This window comes from Wallemia ichthyophaga (assembly GCF_000400465.1).
Source record: "Wallemia ichthyophaga EXF-994 unplaced genomic scaffold scaffold10, whole genome shotgun sequence".
Taxonomy (NCBI): Eukaryota; Fungi; Basidiomycota; class Wallemiomycetes; order Wallemiales; family Wallemiaceae; genus Wallemia; species Wallemia ichthyophaga.
In genome coordinates this window covers 185,584-204,721 of record NW_008806283.1, presented here as the reverse complement: position 1 = coordinate 204,721, position 19,138 = coordinate 185,584, and the positions used below count along the sequence as shown (strand labels likewise).

At 43.1% G+C, this 19,138-nt stretch overlaps 11 protein-coding genes across 11 annotated transcripts; 6 read left to right on the top strand and 5 right to left on the bottom strand.

The window, feature by feature from the left end:
* Positions 1-14: 14 nt before the first annotated feature.
* J056_000529 (ATPase GET3) lies at positions 15-1,192 on the top strand (the record flags this gene model as incomplete). The annotated part of the gene is made up of 5 exons (XM_009270157.1): positions 15-260; positions 320-811; positions 859-877; positions 931-1,003; positions 1,048-1,192. 5 exons carry the CDS (start codon positions 15-17, stop codon positions 1,190-1,192), a joined length of 975 nt encoding a protein of 324 aa, XP_009268432.1.
* Positions 1,193-2,002: 810 nt separating this feature from the next.
* On the top strand, positions 2,003-3,173 carry J056_000528 (Protein rds1; the record flags this gene model as incomplete). Its single annotated transcript, XM_009270156.1, has 3 exons — positions 2,003-2,470; positions 2,516-2,606; positions 2,656-3,173. The coding sequence occupies 3 exons, from the start codon at positions 2,003-2,005 to the stop codon at positions 3,171-3,173; spliced, it is 1,077 nt and encodes a 358-aa protein (XP_009268431.1).
* A 345-nt stretch (positions 3,174-3,518) lies between these two features.
* Positions 3,519-4,960, bottom strand: J056_000527 (uncharacterized protein; the record flags this gene model as incomplete). Its single annotated transcript, XM_009270155.1, has 2 exons — positions 3,519-4,615; positions 4,669-4,960. 2 exons carry the CDS (start codon positions 4,958-4,960, stop codon positions 3,519-3,521), a joined length of 1,389 nt encoding a protein of 462 aa, XP_009268430.1.
* Positions 4,961-5,221: 261 nt separating this feature from the next.
* On the bottom strand, positions 5,222-6,915 carry J056_000526 (GTPase-activating protein GYP5; the record flags this gene model as incomplete). Its single annotated transcript, XM_009270154.1, has 3 exons — positions 5,222-6,344; positions 6,396-6,492; positions 6,543-6,915. 3 exons carry the CDS (start codon positions 6,913-6,915, stop codon positions 5,222-5,224), a joined length of 1,593 nt encoding a protein of 530 aa, XP_009268429.1.
* Positions 6,916-7,087: 172 nt separating this feature from the next.
* On the top strand, positions 7,088-7,395 carry J056_000525 (uncharacterized protein; the record flags this gene model as incomplete). The annotated part of the gene is made up of 3 exons (XM_009270153.1): positions 7,088-7,135; positions 7,192-7,230; positions 7,279-7,395. 3 exons carry the CDS (start codon positions 7,088-7,090, stop codon positions 7,393-7,395), a joined length of 204 nt encoding a protein of 67 aa, XP_009268428.1.
* Positions 7,396-7,457: 62 nt separating this feature from the next.
* Positions 7,458-10,461, bottom strand: J056_000524 (uncharacterized protein; the record flags this gene model as incomplete). Its single annotated transcript, XM_009270152.1, has 4 exons — positions 7,458-7,637; positions 7,686-7,826; positions 7,876-10,339; positions 10,385-10,461. The coding sequence occupies 4 exons, from the start codon at positions 10,459-10,461 to the stop codon at positions 7,458-7,460; spliced, it is 2,862 nt and encodes a 953-aa protein (XP_009268427.1).
* A 50-nt stretch (positions 10,462-10,511) lies between these two features.
* On the top strand, positions 10,512-11,926 carry J056_000523 (uncharacterized protein; the record flags this gene model as incomplete). Its single annotated transcript, XM_009270151.1, has 2 exons — positions 10,512-11,119; positions 11,167-11,926. The coding sequence occupies 2 exons, from the start codon at positions 10,512-10,514 to the stop codon at positions 11,924-11,926; spliced, it is 1,368 nt and encodes a 455-aa protein (XP_009268426.1).
* A 258-nt stretch (positions 11,927-12,184) lies between these two features.
* Positions 12,185-13,355, bottom strand: J056_000522 (Protein rds1; the record flags this gene model as incomplete). Its single annotated transcript, XM_009270150.1, has 3 exons — positions 12,185-12,702; positions 12,752-12,842; positions 12,888-13,355. 3 exons carry the CDS (start codon positions 13,353-13,355, stop codon positions 12,185-12,187), a joined length of 1,077 nt encoding a protein of 358 aa, XP_009268425.1.
* Positions 13,356-13,894: 539 nt separating this feature from the next.
* Positions 13,895-14,979, top strand: J056_000521 (WD repeat-containing protein wat1; the record flags this gene model as incomplete). The annotated part of the gene is made up of 4 exons (XM_009270149.1): positions 13,895-14,098; positions 14,148-14,260; positions 14,314-14,664; positions 14,712-14,979. 4 exons carry the CDS (start codon positions 13,895-13,897, stop codon positions 14,977-14,979), a joined length of 936 nt encoding a protein of 311 aa, XP_009268424.1.
* A 110-nt stretch (positions 14,980-15,089) lies between these two features.
* On the bottom strand, positions 15,090-16,411 carry J056_000520 (Glucan 1,3-beta-glucosidase A; the record flags this gene model as incomplete). Its single annotated transcript, XM_009270148.1, has 3 exons — positions 15,090-15,892; positions 15,938-16,277; positions 16,325-16,411. 3 exons carry the CDS (start codon positions 16,409-16,411, stop codon positions 15,090-15,092), a joined length of 1,230 nt encoding a protein of 409 aa, XP_009268423.1.
* Positions 16,412-17,015: 604 nt separating this feature from the next.
* J056_000519 (uncharacterized protein) lies at positions 17,016-19,120 on the top strand (the record flags this gene model as incomplete). The annotated part of the gene is made up of 2 exons (XM_009270147.1): positions 17,016-17,175; positions 17,223-19,120. The coding sequence occupies 2 exons, from the start codon at positions 17,016-17,018 to the stop codon at positions 19,118-19,120; spliced, it is 2,058 nt and encodes a 685-aa protein (XP_009268422.1).
* Positions 19,121-19,138: the final 18 nt, after the last annotated feature.

The window sequence follows — 19,138 nt, the reverse complement described above, 5'->3', positions numbered from 1 at the left end:
CCAGCAATATCAAAATGGCAGACGAGTTTGCACCAACGCTTGAGAATGTAGTCAATAACAAAGTGAGATTTGAGTTTTCTAAAGACGCTTTACTAAACAAGCTTAGACGCTCAAATGGATCTTCTGTGGTTAGTACTTGCATCAGGACGGTGAATGTCTATATCTTTGAATTAGGTGGTAAAGGTGGTGTCGGTAAGACTACAACGTCTTGCTCTTTAGCTATTCAGCTCGCAAAGTCCCGTGAAAGCGTTTTGCTGATAGTGAGTTATATATTTCACTCAAACGTAACAAGTTTCTAAGCACCTTTACGCATTTACAGTCAACAGACCCCGCACACAACCTTTCAGATGCTTTTAATCAGAAATTCTCAAAAGAGGCAACTAATGTCAACGGTTTCGACAACTTATCCGCAATGGAAATCGATCCTTCTGCAGCCTTAACTGAAATGGTCCAGAGCAATGAAGACAGTGATTCAAATGGCTTGAACAGCTTTGTCCAAGATTTGGCATTCGCTATCCCAGGTGTTGATGAGGCTATGGGATTCGCTGAGATTATGAAATACGTCAATTCTCAACAATATAGCTGTATCGTTTTTGATACTGCTCCTACTGGTCACACTTTACGTTTCTTATCTTTCCCAACCGTTCTGTCCAAGGCTTTGGAGAAAATTAGCTCTTTGTCTGGTCGATTTGGTGGTCTGATCAACAACTTCACCGGTATGATGGGAGGGGGAGCTAATGCCCAAGAGGATATTTTTGCTAAATTAGAGAGTATGCGCACTACCATCGATGAAGTCAACACCCAATTCAAGGTGAGTCAGTTGAGCTATGATCGCGTTCACAGCTGATTATTTCTGAGAACGCTGACTTGACAACTTGTGAGTAGTATTGGTAATTAATGCCTCACTAACTCTAATCGCACCATCTCCAGTTGTTTGTGTCTGTATTGCTGAGTTCTTGTCTATATACGAAACTGAGCGTCTGATACAAGAACTTTCGACTTAGTGAGTGCTTTCAACTATGCTTGAAGCTACTAACACTCAATCAGTGGCATAGATACCAGCAACATAGTTATAAACAACCTCCTCTTGCTACCACAAGACGATCAAGGTAACTCTCGATCAAATTGCGATAGATGTCTAGCAAGAGATGGCACCCAAAAGAAATATCTTGCAGAAGCTGATGACTTGTGAGTGTTTGATGAGTGTAACGTCAAATGCTGATGAGTGTATTAGATATGGAGAAGACTTCCACATTGTTAAAGTAAGCGTATTTTTACGCAATCAGCACTAATTGACTTTCCAAAGATTCCACTCCTTCTGAACGAACCACGTGGTACATCCAGTTTAATAAAATTCGGTGAAATGCTTGTAAATCCATTAGCGCGTGAACAATGAGCTTGGTTTAATAATTGATTGAAATTTACATTGGAATGTTTTGATTTATAACAAAAACAAGCTTACTACGTTGAACAGAACAACAGCTTACATCTAGATAATCAGAATAAAACTAGACACTAACTAGATCCACGAATAGTAAGATTTTTTTTAATTAATTGTCTTCCTATTCGTTAATGATTGAGCGTGGCTGATGAATAATCTTGGAAAGGATTGGATGGCAACAGAGTCTAGGCTACTGCCCTTCTACGGCCTTCTGAAGAGCTAAAAGCTACTTTTACTCGATTGCTACTCGTGCTAATATACGATACACATCCGACTGTGACAGAGATGTGTCTCGGAATAGAACAGGATTTCTTGGCTATCACAATCGAATTCGAAGGGTGACATTAACAATTGAATTCGAAACGTGATATATGTGACGTAACTGATCAGGGGATCATTATTAAATAACGTCGCTACTCGATACAGCAATCACAGACATCCTTTCATCCGGAAAGCTTTTACCAACTTTTACCCGGACTGATGTCTGAGTGGGTGAACTTATTGCATGTTTTGCCGAGACCCCTTTAAGAAGTAATGCATTTTTCTTTTACTACTACCACAATGATCTCCAAACTTCTCAGCTCAGCAATCATAGCCTCTTCTGCACTTGCATACCCAGCGCCCCCAGACGGTGGCGTGGGCGTTTCAGGTGACGAACTCCCTGAGTACACCCCAATGTCCGACTTTGACACCGCCAGCTTTGTCGTTGGTGTTAACCAGGAGTTCCTGGAGTTAGACCTCTTTCACAACATCCTCGCATCATTTCCAGACGAGGATTTCGAAGCTGTTGGCATTGACGCATCACAAAGATATTACATCCAAGAAATGGCTGAGCAAGAGGTTGGTCATGCAGAGATGATCAACAACATTCTTGCGTCGGTTGGACAGACCTCCCAACAGTGCTCATACAAGTACCCTTACACTACTGTGAGAGAGGCACTTGCGTTCGCAGAATACATCACTAGATTCGGTGAAGCAGGTGTCTATGGTTTCCTTCCTCATTTGGACTCTCGCCCAATCGCTCAACTTGTGAGTAGACATTGTCTTGCTAATGATTTTTCTGATGAAACATAGCTTCTTCAAAGTATCACCACTGAGGCCAAGCAAGAAGTCTCTATGGCAATGATGGCGGGTGAATTCCCACAACCATACTGGTTTAACATGGGTAGGAAAATTCTCATCCAAGGATTTTTAAGCTGATTAATTCAATACAGGTCTCACTCAAGCTATGGCTTGGAGCTTGTTGGTTCCTTACCTCGACAGCTGCCCAGAAAGCAACCCAAGAGTCGAGTTCCCAGTCTTCCCAGCTTTGAATGTCACCAACGCCAACGCGACGCTCGACACATCTATCGAATCCGCTGTCAGTAATAACTACACACACGTAGCTCAACCTGGCAGACAGCTCGAGCTGCAATGGGAGGCACCAGGTATGGCTGTTGGACCATCAGAGCAAAACTACACCACCGATAAGAACCCAGATCTTGGTGACCCATCGCACGTCGCCTTCATTCACCAACTTAATGTCACATATGCTCCACTCGAAAACATCGACACTGAGGCCATGACAGCTACCACTATCCACCCAGACTTTATGATGTACGGCAAGGGTATGGGCGTTAATGGAACCGTCTTCATCGCAATCACCGACGAAGAAGTTCCAGTCACACCATACAACTTTAGCTTACTCAACGATCACGTCCATGCATTTGGACCATACTTTGCAGGTATCTGAGCGATTTAAGCAATTGCTGCTAGAAAACTTGAATGAAAATGACACGTCTTTGGGGAGCAATGACTATGCTTGTACTTTCATGAATGATTACGCATTTGAAATCGCTTTAGAATTTGGATGAAGTTTTAATGTAATTGGAATTAAAGAATTACAAATTGTAGAAGTGAAAGGAGTAGCAATGACTGGTTTCGGTGTTTCAAATGATTCGATTGTGTTTAACTAAAGTTATAACATTTTGAGAGCTGTGGAATGTGTTGATTGACCAAGTATTATGAATGCAAATCTAATTGAATGTAAATTGAAAAATATTGAATATGAACTGTGTCAAGGTAGGGAACTGAAAGACTATGAAGCTAATAAAGTACCATTTAATATGCCTCTAACATCATCAACCGCTGTCAAATCTGTCAAGAAAGGACACAAATCGGTCAATTCAGTATCATGAGGATCATTGAACCAACTTGAAACTGGTACTGCATTGTTTGGATGAAATACGTAAGATGCAGGGCTATTATCGATGATTATACTATCGTTGATCAGTCTACCTAATTGTGAGAGATCCTTGACATAATTTCCTTTATGATTGTAACAACTTTCTCTGAATAATCGGTGCCTGACTACTCTGTTGATATCCAACATATCTAATACTGGGTCGGCGTATTTAGATAGTGAAGCTGTGAATACGACAATTTCAAACAAATCACCCATTCTCTTAAGGAAAGCATCAACTCCTGGGCGCTTTATCACGTATACGTTGTGAGTTTGCGACTCAATTTCAACAGGTACCACGTAATCAGCATGCTGAATTAATTTAAATGAACTGTGCACTAAAGTCTCATCCAAATCCAAAACTAAGCACTTTTTGCCATTGTCTGATGTGATTAAAGGAGGTAAAAGAGGGTTAGGTTGACCATCCTCACCAACTGGTATACCCATTCCACCTTTTGCGATTATGCGCTCCTCATCTGCCAGCTCACTCTCAAATTCATCAACTTCCTCTTCTTCCTCTTCCTCAGAAGATTCGCTTTCGTGGTGTTGGTGAGTGGATGGTTGACGAGATGGTGTTGGTGGATTTAATTCTTTTCCGGGGGGCATAACAGCTCCTGAGGTCAATCCAGCTGTATCTGATAGAGGCATATCAACTCCTTGAGAAGGTATGACTGGCGTAGCAGGTGGTATATCATCTTCATTATTCTGACTAAGGTCTACTGTACTTGAGTTATTTATGTTATTATTAGACTTCCGCCGTGATGTTGATGCTGACGGTTGATTTTGTGTTTTGTGTGGTGCCTCACTCGATGAAATGTCGTGCGCTGGATTTCTTGATGATTCTCCAACGCATGGAACGATGGAAGAGAAGAATGAAGATAATTTTGACTTCTTTTTGCGCTGTTTGGGTACTGGTTTGGAAGGTTCTTTCGTTGGCTGAGTTTCTTCTTTTACTAGTGAGTATTTGGTAAATTTGAGTCTATAATTATGTAAGATAAACACTAACCATTGTTTGTCGCTGTTGTAGGAATCTGCTCGGGTCTTTGTGGAGGCTGTTCAGTATGGGGTGATTGAGCGTCATTTTCTGAAGTCGATAACGATTGTTGGGGCTGTTTATTGGTATTCTCGTGACTGCCGATGTTCTTCTCAGTTTCACTGGGAGCAGGCTGTTTCTTTTTCTTAGTCTTGCGAACAGGTTGACGCGTATTCCTCTGCGGTTGGGAATTTGGAGACACTTGAGTTACTAATTCAGCTAATGCGGCTGGTGTCTCGCCGCTAGATGTGCCAGCTGCCGTCATCTAAACAATCTTATTTTTTGAACGATAAATTAAGTTTAGGAAAGATCGATGGATTCGTCTTAGCGAGTGAACGCCGTGAGATTTTATATTTTTAATTTAAGCAAAAATCGTAAGGCTTTTAATTTAAACTGCGTTATTACAATCGTTCTCTCCATTTCCACTTTCATACAATTTTTTAAATTTTCATTTTACCACTTACCATATCAGTGAGACCTTGAAATTGAAACAAATTAGAAACTGCTATTTTGATTTTCTTGTTTATCACCTGATGTGCTCTCTCATGCGTTGAAGCTCCTCCTCTGCTGCTGCCTTCTCCATCTGTGCCCTGACTAGCTTGTTGATTAGAGATTCCTCCATCTCATCTTTCTCGATTCTTATATTGACGAGAGTTTTAACCAGCTCGCAATGCTCTCCGTTGATCTGCGTAAGACTAGCCTCCAGTTTTTTTATCTGCGAAGACAGACCTCTATTTGCCAGTCTCAATTCATCGACTTCATGCGCGTGTTTGTTGACATTGTAACAAGTCTCAGCCCATTCAGAAGCATAAGAATCTAGTTGGAATGGTGTTATCTTGACATCATAAGCATCTGAGACTAATGAATCACAGTCCCATTCACCGCTATCCGCTGAAGTAGCTAGTCTGGGGGAGACGCTTCCGCTTATACTCGAGTGTGGTGAGCTGTGTGATGTCCCTCTGAGTAGAGGTGCCTGCAGTGACACTGATCCTGCCCTAGTTGTGGTATCTCGTGGTATTCTGTATGCTTCCAACATTCCCTCTTTGAGAAAGTCGACTATATTTTCAAATTGCAGAGACAGTAATTTGTCTTCATTCTTTTTCATCAATCCTATGCCAAACCTAAAAATAGCCTCTATACCTTCAGCGAATATGTTGTCGAATATCCTGTAGACAATGTCGAGTGGAAAGCGATACGAAAAAAGTGTCATAAACCATTGAGAAGCATACATCGAAGATTTGACACCTTGTTTAGTGAGGTGCGTGTACACCATGGGTAAAAACTCTTCCAATAGTCTATCAAACTGGAAAAGTCTCAAATGTAAACCAGGCATTTCAGGTAGATAGTGACCACGCAGATCATAAGATTGCATTAATCTGATTAGCAGTCCAAAGGCCTCTTCATCTGGCGCATTTAACAGAAGAGGACCTATAACGAATAGGATTCCCTGGGTATATCCACACTCCACATCATAAAGTGAGTAAGCTTTGGCCACGTTGAAAAGCCAATTTACTGAATCTGGGTCCTGGAAGTACTCCAACGCCGGGAATGTGCGTGAAAGATCTTTATGTATCGCTTTGTCATTTACTGATGACAACTTTAGGTATTCTTGGTATAATGCTTCTAGATCTGGGTTCTTGGAGCTACTCCTTTAGAGCATAATAGTCAACAACGATAATCACATCAATGACGTTACTCACATGAGCTGCCACAACATTCCGCGTAATTCCTTGGGTATACCCTTCTGAATAGCCTTGGAGAGCGCATGCGGTTGGTTATGAGCTACGTCCTCGTAGTCTATAACGCACACCTGTCAGGCATATCTCACCGAAATGTCTCAGACTTACTAGCCATCACTTCGCCCCAGAACTGCCAGTCGATATCAGAAGAGCCCTTATCGTTTTCTTCGATAGCGTGTATAATATTATGTTTCCCTTTATGTAATGAATGCCTCCTTGATGTAGAGGCAGTCTCATCAACTCTGCGTAACAACAAGCCAGTATCCGTATCCAAATCAGATGCGGGATTGCTCAAGGAACGCATTTTTGTATGCCTGCCTCTTGGCGAACTCTCATTCCTCTCATTATGGTTGCTATCATCGATATCGTTATCTTTTAGAGAAGTGGATGATTTGGGTATAGCAATTGAAGTCATGGCATTTTCCTTGTTATGATTGGATAGCAGTGAAATACTATTAAAGTCTGTATCAATGTCTGTCATTATCTAGCCCCTTGGACTTGGCCGTCGATTAGGAAGAATACGCTGTAGGATGGGTGGACCCAACTTGGAAATATTCAAATTCGCTGCTTATCTCTTGTGAGTGTTAATTTATCGACGTGACACTATACGCCCAGCTTAAGCTGATGGTATTGGCAGCTTCCCAATAGCATTCATGTACCATTTTGGAGATCCTGAGTGGTATGACAAGCACATTGAGCCTGTGAGATTGATTATACACACACACACCTAGTTACTCACTCTGATCTTTAAATGCAGGCAAAAACGACATTCTGGCCTAAGGAAGAAGATACAAATGTAGGCTGACTGCTGTTTACAAGCAAAATCACTCACAAATATTTTAAGAAACCTGCAAAGGATCCAGAGAGCCTTAAGTCTCAGCTCCAACAACTCAAATCAAAGCGCAAGACGTCATCTGATTCAGCACAGATTGAGGAATCGCAACCACAGCGACTAGTCTGATACGTTAGATCTAAAATTGCAATGATAATATAAATTAGAAGTCTACGTTTTGTACAATTAGTCTATAATATTATCCTCTTTCTCTTTTTACCTGCATTCATCAAGGCTTCTTCCTCAGCTTTGAGACGTTGGTTCGCTCTTTCTTCATCCATATCCTCCTCCTCTAAGTATTTGGAAATGCGATCAGCGTCGTGTGCACGTCTGATCACTTTGAGAGCTGCAAGATTGAATCCAACAACAGACTGTTATGTGTAAGTAAAGTATTTCCTTAATCGTAGACAGCAACTCACTTTCTGCTCATTCAAGCGTTTCCTAAGTGACTTTTTTAGCCCTATCATTGTGTTTCTCATCACTCTGTTTGCTACAATTTGGTGGTGATGGGTCTTGAGTAGGAAGAAAAGTATACGCGCGACTAATCCGATATTCCATCCCTATGTTTTCTTGTCAGCTTACTCTTGATACTTCTCAAACATAACACACCTTTTCGGACCATGTTTCGAGATAACGCAACAGTGAAATGACATGGCTAAAAGGCAAAACGAGTAGAGCATCGTGAAGATCAGGTGGAGAAATCTTCTCAAGTACAAACTTGAGCAAGTATTCGTCAGGAGTTGGATTACCCAGTGCGACAAACTGTGCATGGCGGGTGGGTGGTCCACCAACCTTATCCTTATCTACTTGAGAAAGATTATTGTAGTCATTCAATGCATTAATATCCTCGTCAGATATTTCGATGGCTTCAATAATCTTTTCACCAGCCATCAACGTCTCGCTTGTTGCTTTGTGTACGTTGTCAGCTTCAACCTGATCATTCTGGTCCTTGCCAACATCCTCATCAGCAAGATCCGCTTCATATAACTCTTCCAAAGCCTTTTCACGCTCTTCTTCTAAGAATAAAGGCTCGTCGAGCTTTTCCCAGACTCTCAAACTCTTATCGTGTGAGCCTGTTACCAAGAATTGACCGTCTTTGGATGTAACCAATGCCCAGATTTCACCTTGATGTCCATACAATTTCTGAATTTGTTCAAATTTGTCACCATCCCAATAAGCAACGGTTGCGTCCTTGGATGTGGACCAAAATCTATGAGAATCGGCTTCGAATTGAACCTGCATCACACTGCTATCATGACCAAAAAGAGATTTCCTACAGTCACCAAAGTCCAAACCCCAAATTTTAATATTCTTGTCAGCCGATGAGGTGATGATGAGTTTCGAGTCGTGTGAGATATCCATGGATAATACGGGCAATTTATGTCCGTAGAGTGATAGATAAAATTTCAGTGAATCATTGAAGAAGATCTTGACAGTTGAGTCTAAGAGTGATACTGCTATGTAGCGGTTATCAGGTGAATGCTTAACAGCCAACACTTCATCGGTCATTTTGAGTGTGCGGGTGTGCACAATGCCAACAGACTTGACTTTTTGATTTTCGACAACATCAGAGTCACGTTCAACTTCAGTGATATCCCAGAATTTGACATCTTTATCGCCAGAGGCAGTGACGAGTGAAGTTTTTGATGGTGCGATGTCAATGGCGTAGATAGTATTGTCGTGGGCATCAACATCTGCAATTTGAGTTGACGAAATTAAATCATAAAGTTGAAGGTTACCACTCTTTGTACCAATGACAATAGACCTGTTGCCTGGGAGGAAAGCAACAGAGATGGCATAGCCACAGTCTATGGTTCTCAGACAGGCTTGAGTTTTCATATTCCACACCTTGAGTTGGCCATTGGATGCACTGGCTAACAACTGATCATCAGAGGAGAGAGCAAGTGCGCGTATATCAGCTCTATGGCCGGGAAGATCTAAAGAGTGAAGGCGGTAAGCTTCAGGCTCCCTTTCATCAGCGGTCTTCTTGGTTGGTGCTGGTATGGCATGCAATTCAACAGCATTATTGGCTAATGCTAAAAGGACCTGTGCAGGAGCTTTAGGATCAAAATTAGAAGGAAGTGGGGGAAAAGAGAAAGACTTGATCTTGGAGTGAGAATGGACGACCAAGTATGGAGTTAGCCTATCGTTCATGGTGACGTTAATGACAGAAGAATCATCATGAGTAGCTTTTCCTTTATCTTTATTGCGACGTCTACGTCTAGCCATCTTTGACTTGATTTCTTCTTCAGTACGCAATCTGAGAACTTCGAGAGATCTATCAGAAGATAAAATGGCTAAGAAGGGTAAGGAATCGTGAAAAGCGAGTTGAGAGATGCGTTTTCTATTAATAGTGTGAGTTGGAAGGGTGGAGATATGGTTGATGAATTTGATGAAATCGCCATTATCATCTTGAGACAAGCCCTCATGAAGATTTTCGTGGTTAATAGACCAAAGTCTAATTTCACCATCGGAAGAGCCAGAAGCGAGTAAAGAGAGGTCACTTGTTAAGGTAGAGGTGGTGACAGGGGATCTGTGACCAATTAGAGTTTGTAAGCAATGTTGAGTGTTAAGATCCCATAGCTTGATGAAAGTATCGTTTGAAGTGGAGATTAAATGATTTTGAGAGATGAAATGGAGTGTGTTTATAGCATCTTTGTGACCTTTTAAACGAGTAAGACCTTGTTCAGCCAAAGTATCCCAAACGATGATATTTGTGTCTTTTGAGCCAGAAATAAGGCGTATACCCTCAAAGTCCCATTCAAGAGAGGTGATAGGAGATTTGTGGCCGTTGAAAGTGATGTTTGCAGCGTTATTCTGCCAAATTCTAATAGAGCCATCACTATAACCGACAGCGAAGGAGTTATTGGCAGGATTTGGGGATAATTGGGTAACTTGAGCTGTACAGCCAGTCTCATGCCACTCAGATTGAAGAGTAGCAGATTTAATATCCCAAACGAGTACATCTTCAAGTGCAGGGAGATATGCTAGCTTTGTAGATGTTTGATAGTGTACGTTGGAAGGGGAATTAAATATTAAACCAAAAGCCTTTGTAGGGGCGTGTCTCGAGTAGCTGTAATAATTAATTATAAAAATTAAATTTTATTTATTAATATACTTACGCTGACATTGACAGCAGCTATCGTTGGTAACAAACGAGTATGGCTGAGAATGATATTTCAAACAAATCTCCATTTAATAATAAAAATTTATTAATCGATGATATTTCTTTGAGGAGGCATTCTATGATCGATAGCCCGACGCAGCCTTCTCAAGATTCGTACAGAAGACCCACGCTGGCCAACACGACTGAGCTCGACTTTTTTAATTTGAATTTGAATGACGAGCCAATAAACAAGCATAGATCTTCTTACGTGGCTCCAGGTCCAGGTCCAGGTCCAGGTCAAGTTGCAGCTCCAGACCCCCACTCGTCATCCCCAACGATCACCCACAAATCATCCTCCGACAACTTCAACTTGAACAACGAAAGGCGGGGCTCCAGATTTGACTTTGCTTCTCAGTCTTCCCCCCTCTCTTCTCAATTCCCCCCAAGTCTACAACCTTTAGACAACAGCGCGCTTGGTCTCGAGCTCAACCAAAGAAATCCTTTCAACCAAATCCTCCCCAAACTCTCCCCAATTCAAAACCATCCTCCTGCGCACTTTTTCAACTTGCCTCCTCTTCCTCTCTCTTCTCCCACACAGCCAAGATTTTTCCCTTTTGACGTTCAATCCCAGTCTCAGTCTCAGACCCAGCAACCGCAGTCAAGTCTCAATGATCTCGGCAAAGGCACTCCCACGTCTAGCATTCCTCCCCTTACTACCCTCTTCATCGTTGAATTCAAGGCTGCGAGGTTCGTTCTTTCCTTTTTTCTATGTCGTCACTAACCCCACTTTAAAGGTCCGACTTATTTTACTCTCTAGACACTTCCCTCTCTTCGAATATACACTTTGGTGACCTCGTCATTGTTGAAGCTGACAGGGGCAAGGATCTTGGTAAAGTTACAAATGACTCCCTCACTATCGAAGACTTGAACCAATTCCAATTTTCTCAATCTGGGCAGTCTGTTCATCCCATCCACTCAGACTTTTCTATGCCCACTTCAAGACCTTCTATATCTGTTTCTCCTTTGGATGATGCTCCCTCACCAACATCCTCCGTTCATCAATTACCCGCTGCTTCTGCTACCCACAACAATCACAACCCTGCTTTTGAAGCTCTCAAGACCGTCTCTAAAGACCTCCAACCAAAGAAAATATTTGCCAAGGCTTCCACTTCTGATACTCAGTTGTTGATTACTAAGCGCCAAGATGAATCAAAGGCCCTGCAAATCTGTATCTCAAAAGTTAAACAAAGGAACTTGCCAATGGAAGTTATTGACGCTGAATACCAATGGGATAGACGCAAATTAACCTTTTATTTCATTTCCGAACAAAGGATAGACTTTAGAGAATTAGTTAGAGAACTTTTTAGAGGTTTTAAAACTCGAATTTGGATGTCGAATATCTCAGCCACTGCTTCTGTTCAATTAGTTCAATCATTGCAGGCTCAAGCTCAAGCCCAAGCCCAAGCTCATTTCCCTCAACAAATGCCTCCAATGATCAACATCCACGATCCTCCTTCTCCTTTGACATCCTTGAACGATTTACCAAAGCAATAATGTACAAATTAGATAAAAAGTTACGTGCATTCTGCCGTTGTAAACCTTTTATTATAAATTACCTTTCTTTGTTGTTTATTCAGTTGCTGAAATAGCTCTCTCTGGTGTTCCCGATGAGTGTTAAAGATGAGAAAAGTTTCACTAATTCCAATAAAAAGATACGCAGAGACCATCAATAATTCATCAATTCATACAAGCATAGTTTGTGTCTTTAAGATTTATAAAATCAAGATTTCTAGCAGCAATTGCTTAAATCGCTCAGATACCTGCAAAGTATGGTCCAAATGCATGGACGTGATCGTTGAGTAAGCTAAAGTTGTATGGTGTGACTGGAACTTCTTCGTCGGTGATTGCGATGAAGACAGTTCCATTAACGCCCATACCCTTGCCGTACATCATAAAGTCTGGGTGGATAGTGGTAGCTGTCATGGCCTCAGTGTCGATGTTTTCGAGTGGAGCATATGTGACATTAAGTTGGTGAATGAAGGCGACGTGCGATGGGTCACCAAGATCTGGGTTCTTATCGGTGGTGTAGTTTTGCTCTGATGGTCCAACAGCCATACCTGGTGCCTCCCATTGCAGCTCGAGCTGTCTGCCAGGTTGAGCTACGTGTGTGTAGTTATTACTGACAGCGGATTCGATAGATGTGTCGAGCGTCGCGTTGGCGTTGGTGACATTCAAAGCTGGGAAGACTGGGAACTCGACTCTTGGGTTGCTTTCTGGGCAGCTGTCGAGGTAAGGAACCAACAAGCTCCAAGCCATAGCTTGAGTGAGACCTGTATTGAATTAATCAGCTTAAAAATCCTTGGATGAGAATTTTCCTACCCATGTTAAACCAGTATGGTTGTGGGAATTCACCCGCCATCATTGCCATAGAGACTTCTTGCTTGGCCTCAGTGGTGATACTTTGGAGAAGCTATGTTTCATCAGAAAAATCATTAGCAAGACAATGTCTACTCACAAGTTGAGCGATTGGGCGAGAGTCCAAATGAGGAAGGAAACCATAGACACCTGCTTCACCGAATCTAGTGATGTATTCTGCGAACGCAAGTGCCTCTCTCACAGTAGTGTAAGGGTACTTGTATGAGCACTGTTGGGAGGTCTGTCCAACCGACGCGAGAATGTTGTTGATCATCTCTGCATGACCAACCTCTTGCTCAGCCATTTCTTGGATGTAATATCTCTGTGATGCGTCAATGCCAACAGCTTCGAAATCCTCGTCTGGAAATGATGCGAGGATGTTGTGAAAGAGGTCTAACTCCAGGAACTCCTGGTTAACACCAACGACAAAGCTGGCGGTGTCAAAGTCGGACATTGGGGTGTACTCAGGGAGTTCGTCACCTGAAACGCCCACGCCACCGTCTGGGGGCGCTGGGTATGCAAGTGCAGAAGAGGCTATGATTGCTGAACTGAGAAGTTTGGAGATCATTGTGGTAATAGTAAGAGAAGCAAAAGCGGCAATTGATTTGCGTCATTTATACCTGGAATCCGCTAAAACATGCAATTAGTTCATCCGATGTAGTTCCACGGGTAAATTTTAAAGGTGGATGTGGGTAATGCAGACGATTGGGAACGCTTGCTCTATGTCTCCCATTGAGTTGCACGGTTTCCGCTATCAATCCGCTGACGATTGCATCAGGCCCAAATCATTACTTGCGTGAGAAGTAATAACGCGTGAGTAGGTGGCGCGAGAAGTTTCTGGGATATTCTCCGATACATTATGCATATTTCACATATTACTACCACCTCAAAGTTCTTGCATGAGTGTGGTTGCGAGTCTGTATCTGGCTGGTGGCGAACAGCGTGGAGAGAAAGCATTTCACAGGATAATTGAGTTATTTAATTCCCTCCTTAAGCCTGACAGGAATTAATTTGTATCCCTCACTCAATTCTCCACTTTCACCGCTTCCACCGCTGACATCACTCGCACGTACAGTGCATTTCAGATTTACTAGCATTTAACTAGAAATGAGCGCCGACGTTATTCTCACCTCCGCGGGCTACGATCGCACGATACGCTTCTGGGAGGCCTGGAGCGGTGGATGCTCACGGACAATTCACCACTCAGATTCCGTCAATAGGCTCGCTATCAGCCCAGACAAAAAATTTCTAGCCTCCGCAGGCTATACCTCTGTAAAACTTTACGATATCAATAGCAGCGACCCAAACCCGGTATGGCTCTGCTCTAATCTGATTACGGCGCTTTTCTTACTTGGCTTAGATACAATCATTTAACGGACACACTGCAAACGTTACTGCAGTCGTTTTCCAGGCTGAGGGGAAGTGGATTGCGACTGGTAGTGAGGATGGTACAGTCAAGATTTGGGACACGAGGTGAGCTTATCAGTCATAATAGTAGCTTTAGTTTCTCATTGCTCAATCCACAGAACATCTCATGTACAGCGGGCTTTCGATCATCCATCGCCAGTCAACGACGTTGTCATACACCCAAACCAAGGAGAGATCATCTCCTGCGACCAAGCTGGAAGCGTTAAAGTCTGGGATTTGGGTGAGAACACCTGCAGCCATGAACTTGTACCCGAAGAAGACGTGCCCATTCGCTCAGTCACTATTGCTTCTGACGGCAGCTCGCTCGTCGCTGGAAACAACAAAGGTAATTGCTTTGTCTGGAAGATACGCGCCGATCAGGAATACGAAGCCTCAGAATTCACTCCAATAACGAAGCTGCCTGCTCACAGTAGGTATATCACAAAATGTATACTCTCCCCCGATACCAAGTGAGCTGATACCTTTCAATTGCTCATAATCTGACAATTGCCATTAGGCATCTTGCTACTTGTTCTGCCGATACAACGATTAAGATTTGGTCGACCCATAATTACGACTTCAGGTTGGAAAAGGTGCTCACCGGCCATCAGAGATGGGTATGGGATGCTGCTTTCTCCGCTGACTCAGCCTATCTCGTCTCTGCATCCTCAGACCACTCCGCGAGGTTATGGGAACTCGCTAGCGGTGACACTGTGAGGCAGTACAACGGCCATCATAAGGCAGCAATAGCCATCGCACTCAACGACGTCAACCTTGCTACCTAGATTGTAATATTAGATACACATTTTTTTATTAAGAATATATAAGATCCGAGATACAAATATTTTTATCAGTCAACACTATCCCAGCGAGACTGTGTAAATATATCTATTGTTCATCCGCAGATACCGTGTTGGTAATCGTTTGGATCATAGGAGATGACGCCAAGTTCGAGGAGACGCTTGTAAGACCAATCTGCAGCGTCTTCGTTCTTCCATGTCCAGAAGAAGTAGCCACGACCACCATTTTCGAATGTGTCGATCTGTGTGTACCACATGTAGCGCAATCTATTTTTATAATCCTCACTCCAGTTGTCTCCATTGCCTGACTTTCCTTCACAGCTGCCGACGGCAGTTGATCCAGGTTGGCTGCCGTCGTATCGAGATCCGTTGCCTCTACCGTTGATATATTTTGCGCAGTCTGTGAAAGCCAAAGTCCATTCTCCGCAAATCACCCAATGTTGATTAGCCGTGTGCTCTGCAAACGTTTGCTTGAACGCGCATATTGAATCTAAACGCTGTTGATCAGTCTGATGGATCTGCTGGTTTGAGAAAATTTGGTATTTGTGAGTGTCCATGTAGACATTTTCTGCGCCAGGATATGTTAAGAAATCATTCCAAGAATCAAGTTCAATAAAGCCACCGGCAATTGCTGTAGCTGTTTTAGGTGACACTATGTTATATCCGTTCTGAAAGTATGTTTTGACAGTATCGTACATTGATGGACGTGCTGCTACTTGTGGCTCGTTCATAAGCTCTATTGCATCCACGATGCCACCATATTCAGGCTTGGTGAATTCATCAGTGAGAATCTGGATATAGTAATAGGATTTTTCGATATTGCTTTGATCCGTAGGCCATAAGAAGTAGTCCATAAGATGTCCTGAGTTGTCTTGACCATTCTGGGATCCAGGTGCACCTTTTATATTTTAGTCATGTGAGTAAGACAAGATAAGACACTCACCGTGTAAGTCAATCCACACTTTGAGACCAATATCGCGGCACCATCCGACGACTTCCTGTAATTTTGCATATCTGTTGCCCTTGATGTATGGTGTGTCCAGAGTTTCGAATGCCCAGAAGCCAATTGGGATTCTGACGTGAGTCAAACCAGCGTTTTTGATATCTTGGAAATCGCTATAGGTATAGAATGTGTCGAGATGACTGTTAATAACAGCCTCTGCCTGATCGCTATCCTGGTACTCGCCGAATGTCCACTCGTCGACGATGTCTGGATTGCCCGTGTTGTCAAAGATAGAAGGAGTGATCCAAGCTTCGAGGACAAGAAAACCACCGATGTTTACCTTTTTTTGCGTTAGCTAACATTCTCAATGCTACCAGCATCGCTCACGCCTCTAATTTGCTCTCCGTGACGACGCTGCAACGGTCCGGCTGCTGCGATCGACAGAAGCGCTAAACACAGAAGCTTTACTAACATGATGATGGTAGTTGTGGCGGTAGCTGTCTTATTTATTATTAGCTTCTCCGAACAGGGTCGAGCGCCGCAGTGCAAATTTGGCGCTGTCAAACGCCCCACTTATTCAGGTTTCATGCATAGAATATGTTTCATAATCATCGCTTAAATAAATTATGCGCTACGTTGAGGGATGTTGAACGTTCACTGCACCTCATGCCGGTGTCTTCTTCAGAGCAAAGGAGGTGTTTTGTTTTGAATTTTGCTTCTGATAATCACCAAAAGATGGTTTATTCTAGCTTATTGGAAATATTTTCAGAGCTGGTGTCTGCCATTGGTCTCAGAATTTACTCGATATTTTAAGGATTCAAAATCGAGGAACGCGAAGCAGTAACCACTAAGAAAGTATGGAGCAGGAAATTCATTTATCTAAAGCTCTGCCGCTGCCACTGCAAGCCCATTTCGTCACGACGCGCTGATCTGAATATACTGGGATACGCAGTAAACACTAAAATGTCTAGTTAAGCACCCACAAACAAAAATAAATTTACAGAAGCACACTTCATGCACATTTTTATCTTCATCACCGACAATCATCAGGATCTGCTGAAATTGGAAATACGCGACGATGCCAGCTTTAAACTTTAGTCGCGGCGTCGACGACGAGCATCTTATCGAAAAGTACGACTCCCCAGATCCCGTCGATCACGACAATCAAGAGGCCAAGGTTGCGTACGACAAGGCTTATCGCGCTAGGCTTCGCGCGACCTACAATTGGATGCCACCAGGTGCGTGAATATGGGTGGGCTGAATAAACGCTAATGACGTTCCACAGAGACGTACCTCTCACGTGCATACAACATCTACAATCTCTCGCCTCTCTCTAAATTCAAATATCGAGTAGATTCATCAGAAATGAGCGAGCGTTATGGCCCAGCAAATATAACACCCCTTATAAACTACTCCGACTTGGAACACTCACTTAGAAGCTTCGTTTCATCACGTCATTACGTACCAATCGAGTTGATTGATGTGCAGATAAATAAAGGTTTGGATATGGCTTTGCCTGGAACTATCATGTTCTATATCGTTTGCCCTTCTATTACTGCGGCCGACGGTACTAATGTCCTCACAACTGGCGACTTGGAAGTCTCTTACAACACCGATCCACCACCTAAAACATGGACCAATGCTGCTAGAGCTCAAGCTTCCGAAGAGTATGACAAATTTCTTGATGAATGCAATAGGAAGAAACTCGCAGAGGATAAGCGCAACAGAAATGAAACCGATGACCATAGGAAAATGAGGAATAAGCAATATGACCGCGTCGTCAGCTCTAAAAAGGAGGCGCTTCTTCCCGACGTACCAACCCTTGAAGAAAAATACCCTTCCAAAACAAGCGTATTTGTCATTCTTCCTCGTTCTGATCCCTTTGAAAACGACCCGAGGGATGACCCAACTATAGCAAAGTGGCCCATCTTGCTAGAAGGTGCAATGGACTCGCAAGTTGTTCAGCTGTTTAGAGAATGGATGGGCTGGAGGCTAAATGGTGTCTGGTCGCAGTCCAACTTGCATACAGGTCATGAAATAATCGACAGCTTTATCGAAAACACATGGTGGTATTCTGAGTACTACAACGTGCTTCCTAAGAGACAAAATGAGTTTTCTGTTGGATGGGCTTTGCCTCTGCAAGTCGGGAAAAATATTGACGTCGTCGACATAACAATATCTCATACCCAAGTAAGCAAGTTGGCCAAGTCAGGCGCTCGTGAAGACAATATTCCGAGGCTTCTACCACGGATTAAGGAGGTTCTTATAAGAAATACCGGTTTGCAGTTAGATAGGTGGATTCCAGTCAAAGCCACCCTCTGTGGAATTACCATAGATCTTTCACAGAAGAAGAGAATCAGAGTGAATCCAACGGCGCATCTCAGCAAGGATTACGAGTGGAATAACGATAAAGAAGCACTTGAAGAATTCAGACTGGCTAACTTCCTAAGGTGGCTTGTTGCTGCGTTTGACCAAAGGTCTAATACCGCTGCTGTTGAAAGATCCTTGTCGAGGAGAGAGACTAACGTTAGCTTCAAAAAGCGTCCTAGAGTTGTTAAGCATGTACCGGGTGCTAAGGATAGACCAGCGTTCAAGCGACCAAAAATTGATAAAGGTGCCCGGGCGCAAAGGATTGCGGAGAAGAGTCAAATTCGAGGGAAGGAAGCAGAATTAGCGGATGGACAGGAAGTTGAACATGAAGACAAGGAGGGCGTTGAGTCTAAGGGTGAAGACTCTCAGAAGGTACTTGAGGATGCTGAAAGAGAGCGCGATATTGAAGGCGGCTACACAGAGAAGAAATCTAAGGCAGCTGGGGCAACTGAAAAGCAAACGGACGGTCAAGATGTCGCAGAGCTCACTGCAGAGCCTACGGGTGCCGAGTCTGAAGAAGCTGATGCAGAGCAAGAGAGTAGGAAGGAGACCGATGAAAAAAACAAAGCAGGTATGATTAAGACGCAGCGTCCAAGAGATTCAAACACCCAGATACGGTATGGCAAAGCAAACAAAGAAGAAGCTGAAAAGGAGCTGAAAAAGCGTGAAGCAAGGGCTCGACGTTTAAGAGAGATGACACGGGAAGACAATGGCAATGTCGAGGAAAGTGTGCAAAGACTTGAAGAGCGAACTGCTATGGAAGGACGTGAAAGGCGAATGACAGGAGTTGAGACGGAGAGTGAAGAAGTATAAGCAGTCAAAACAAGTAAT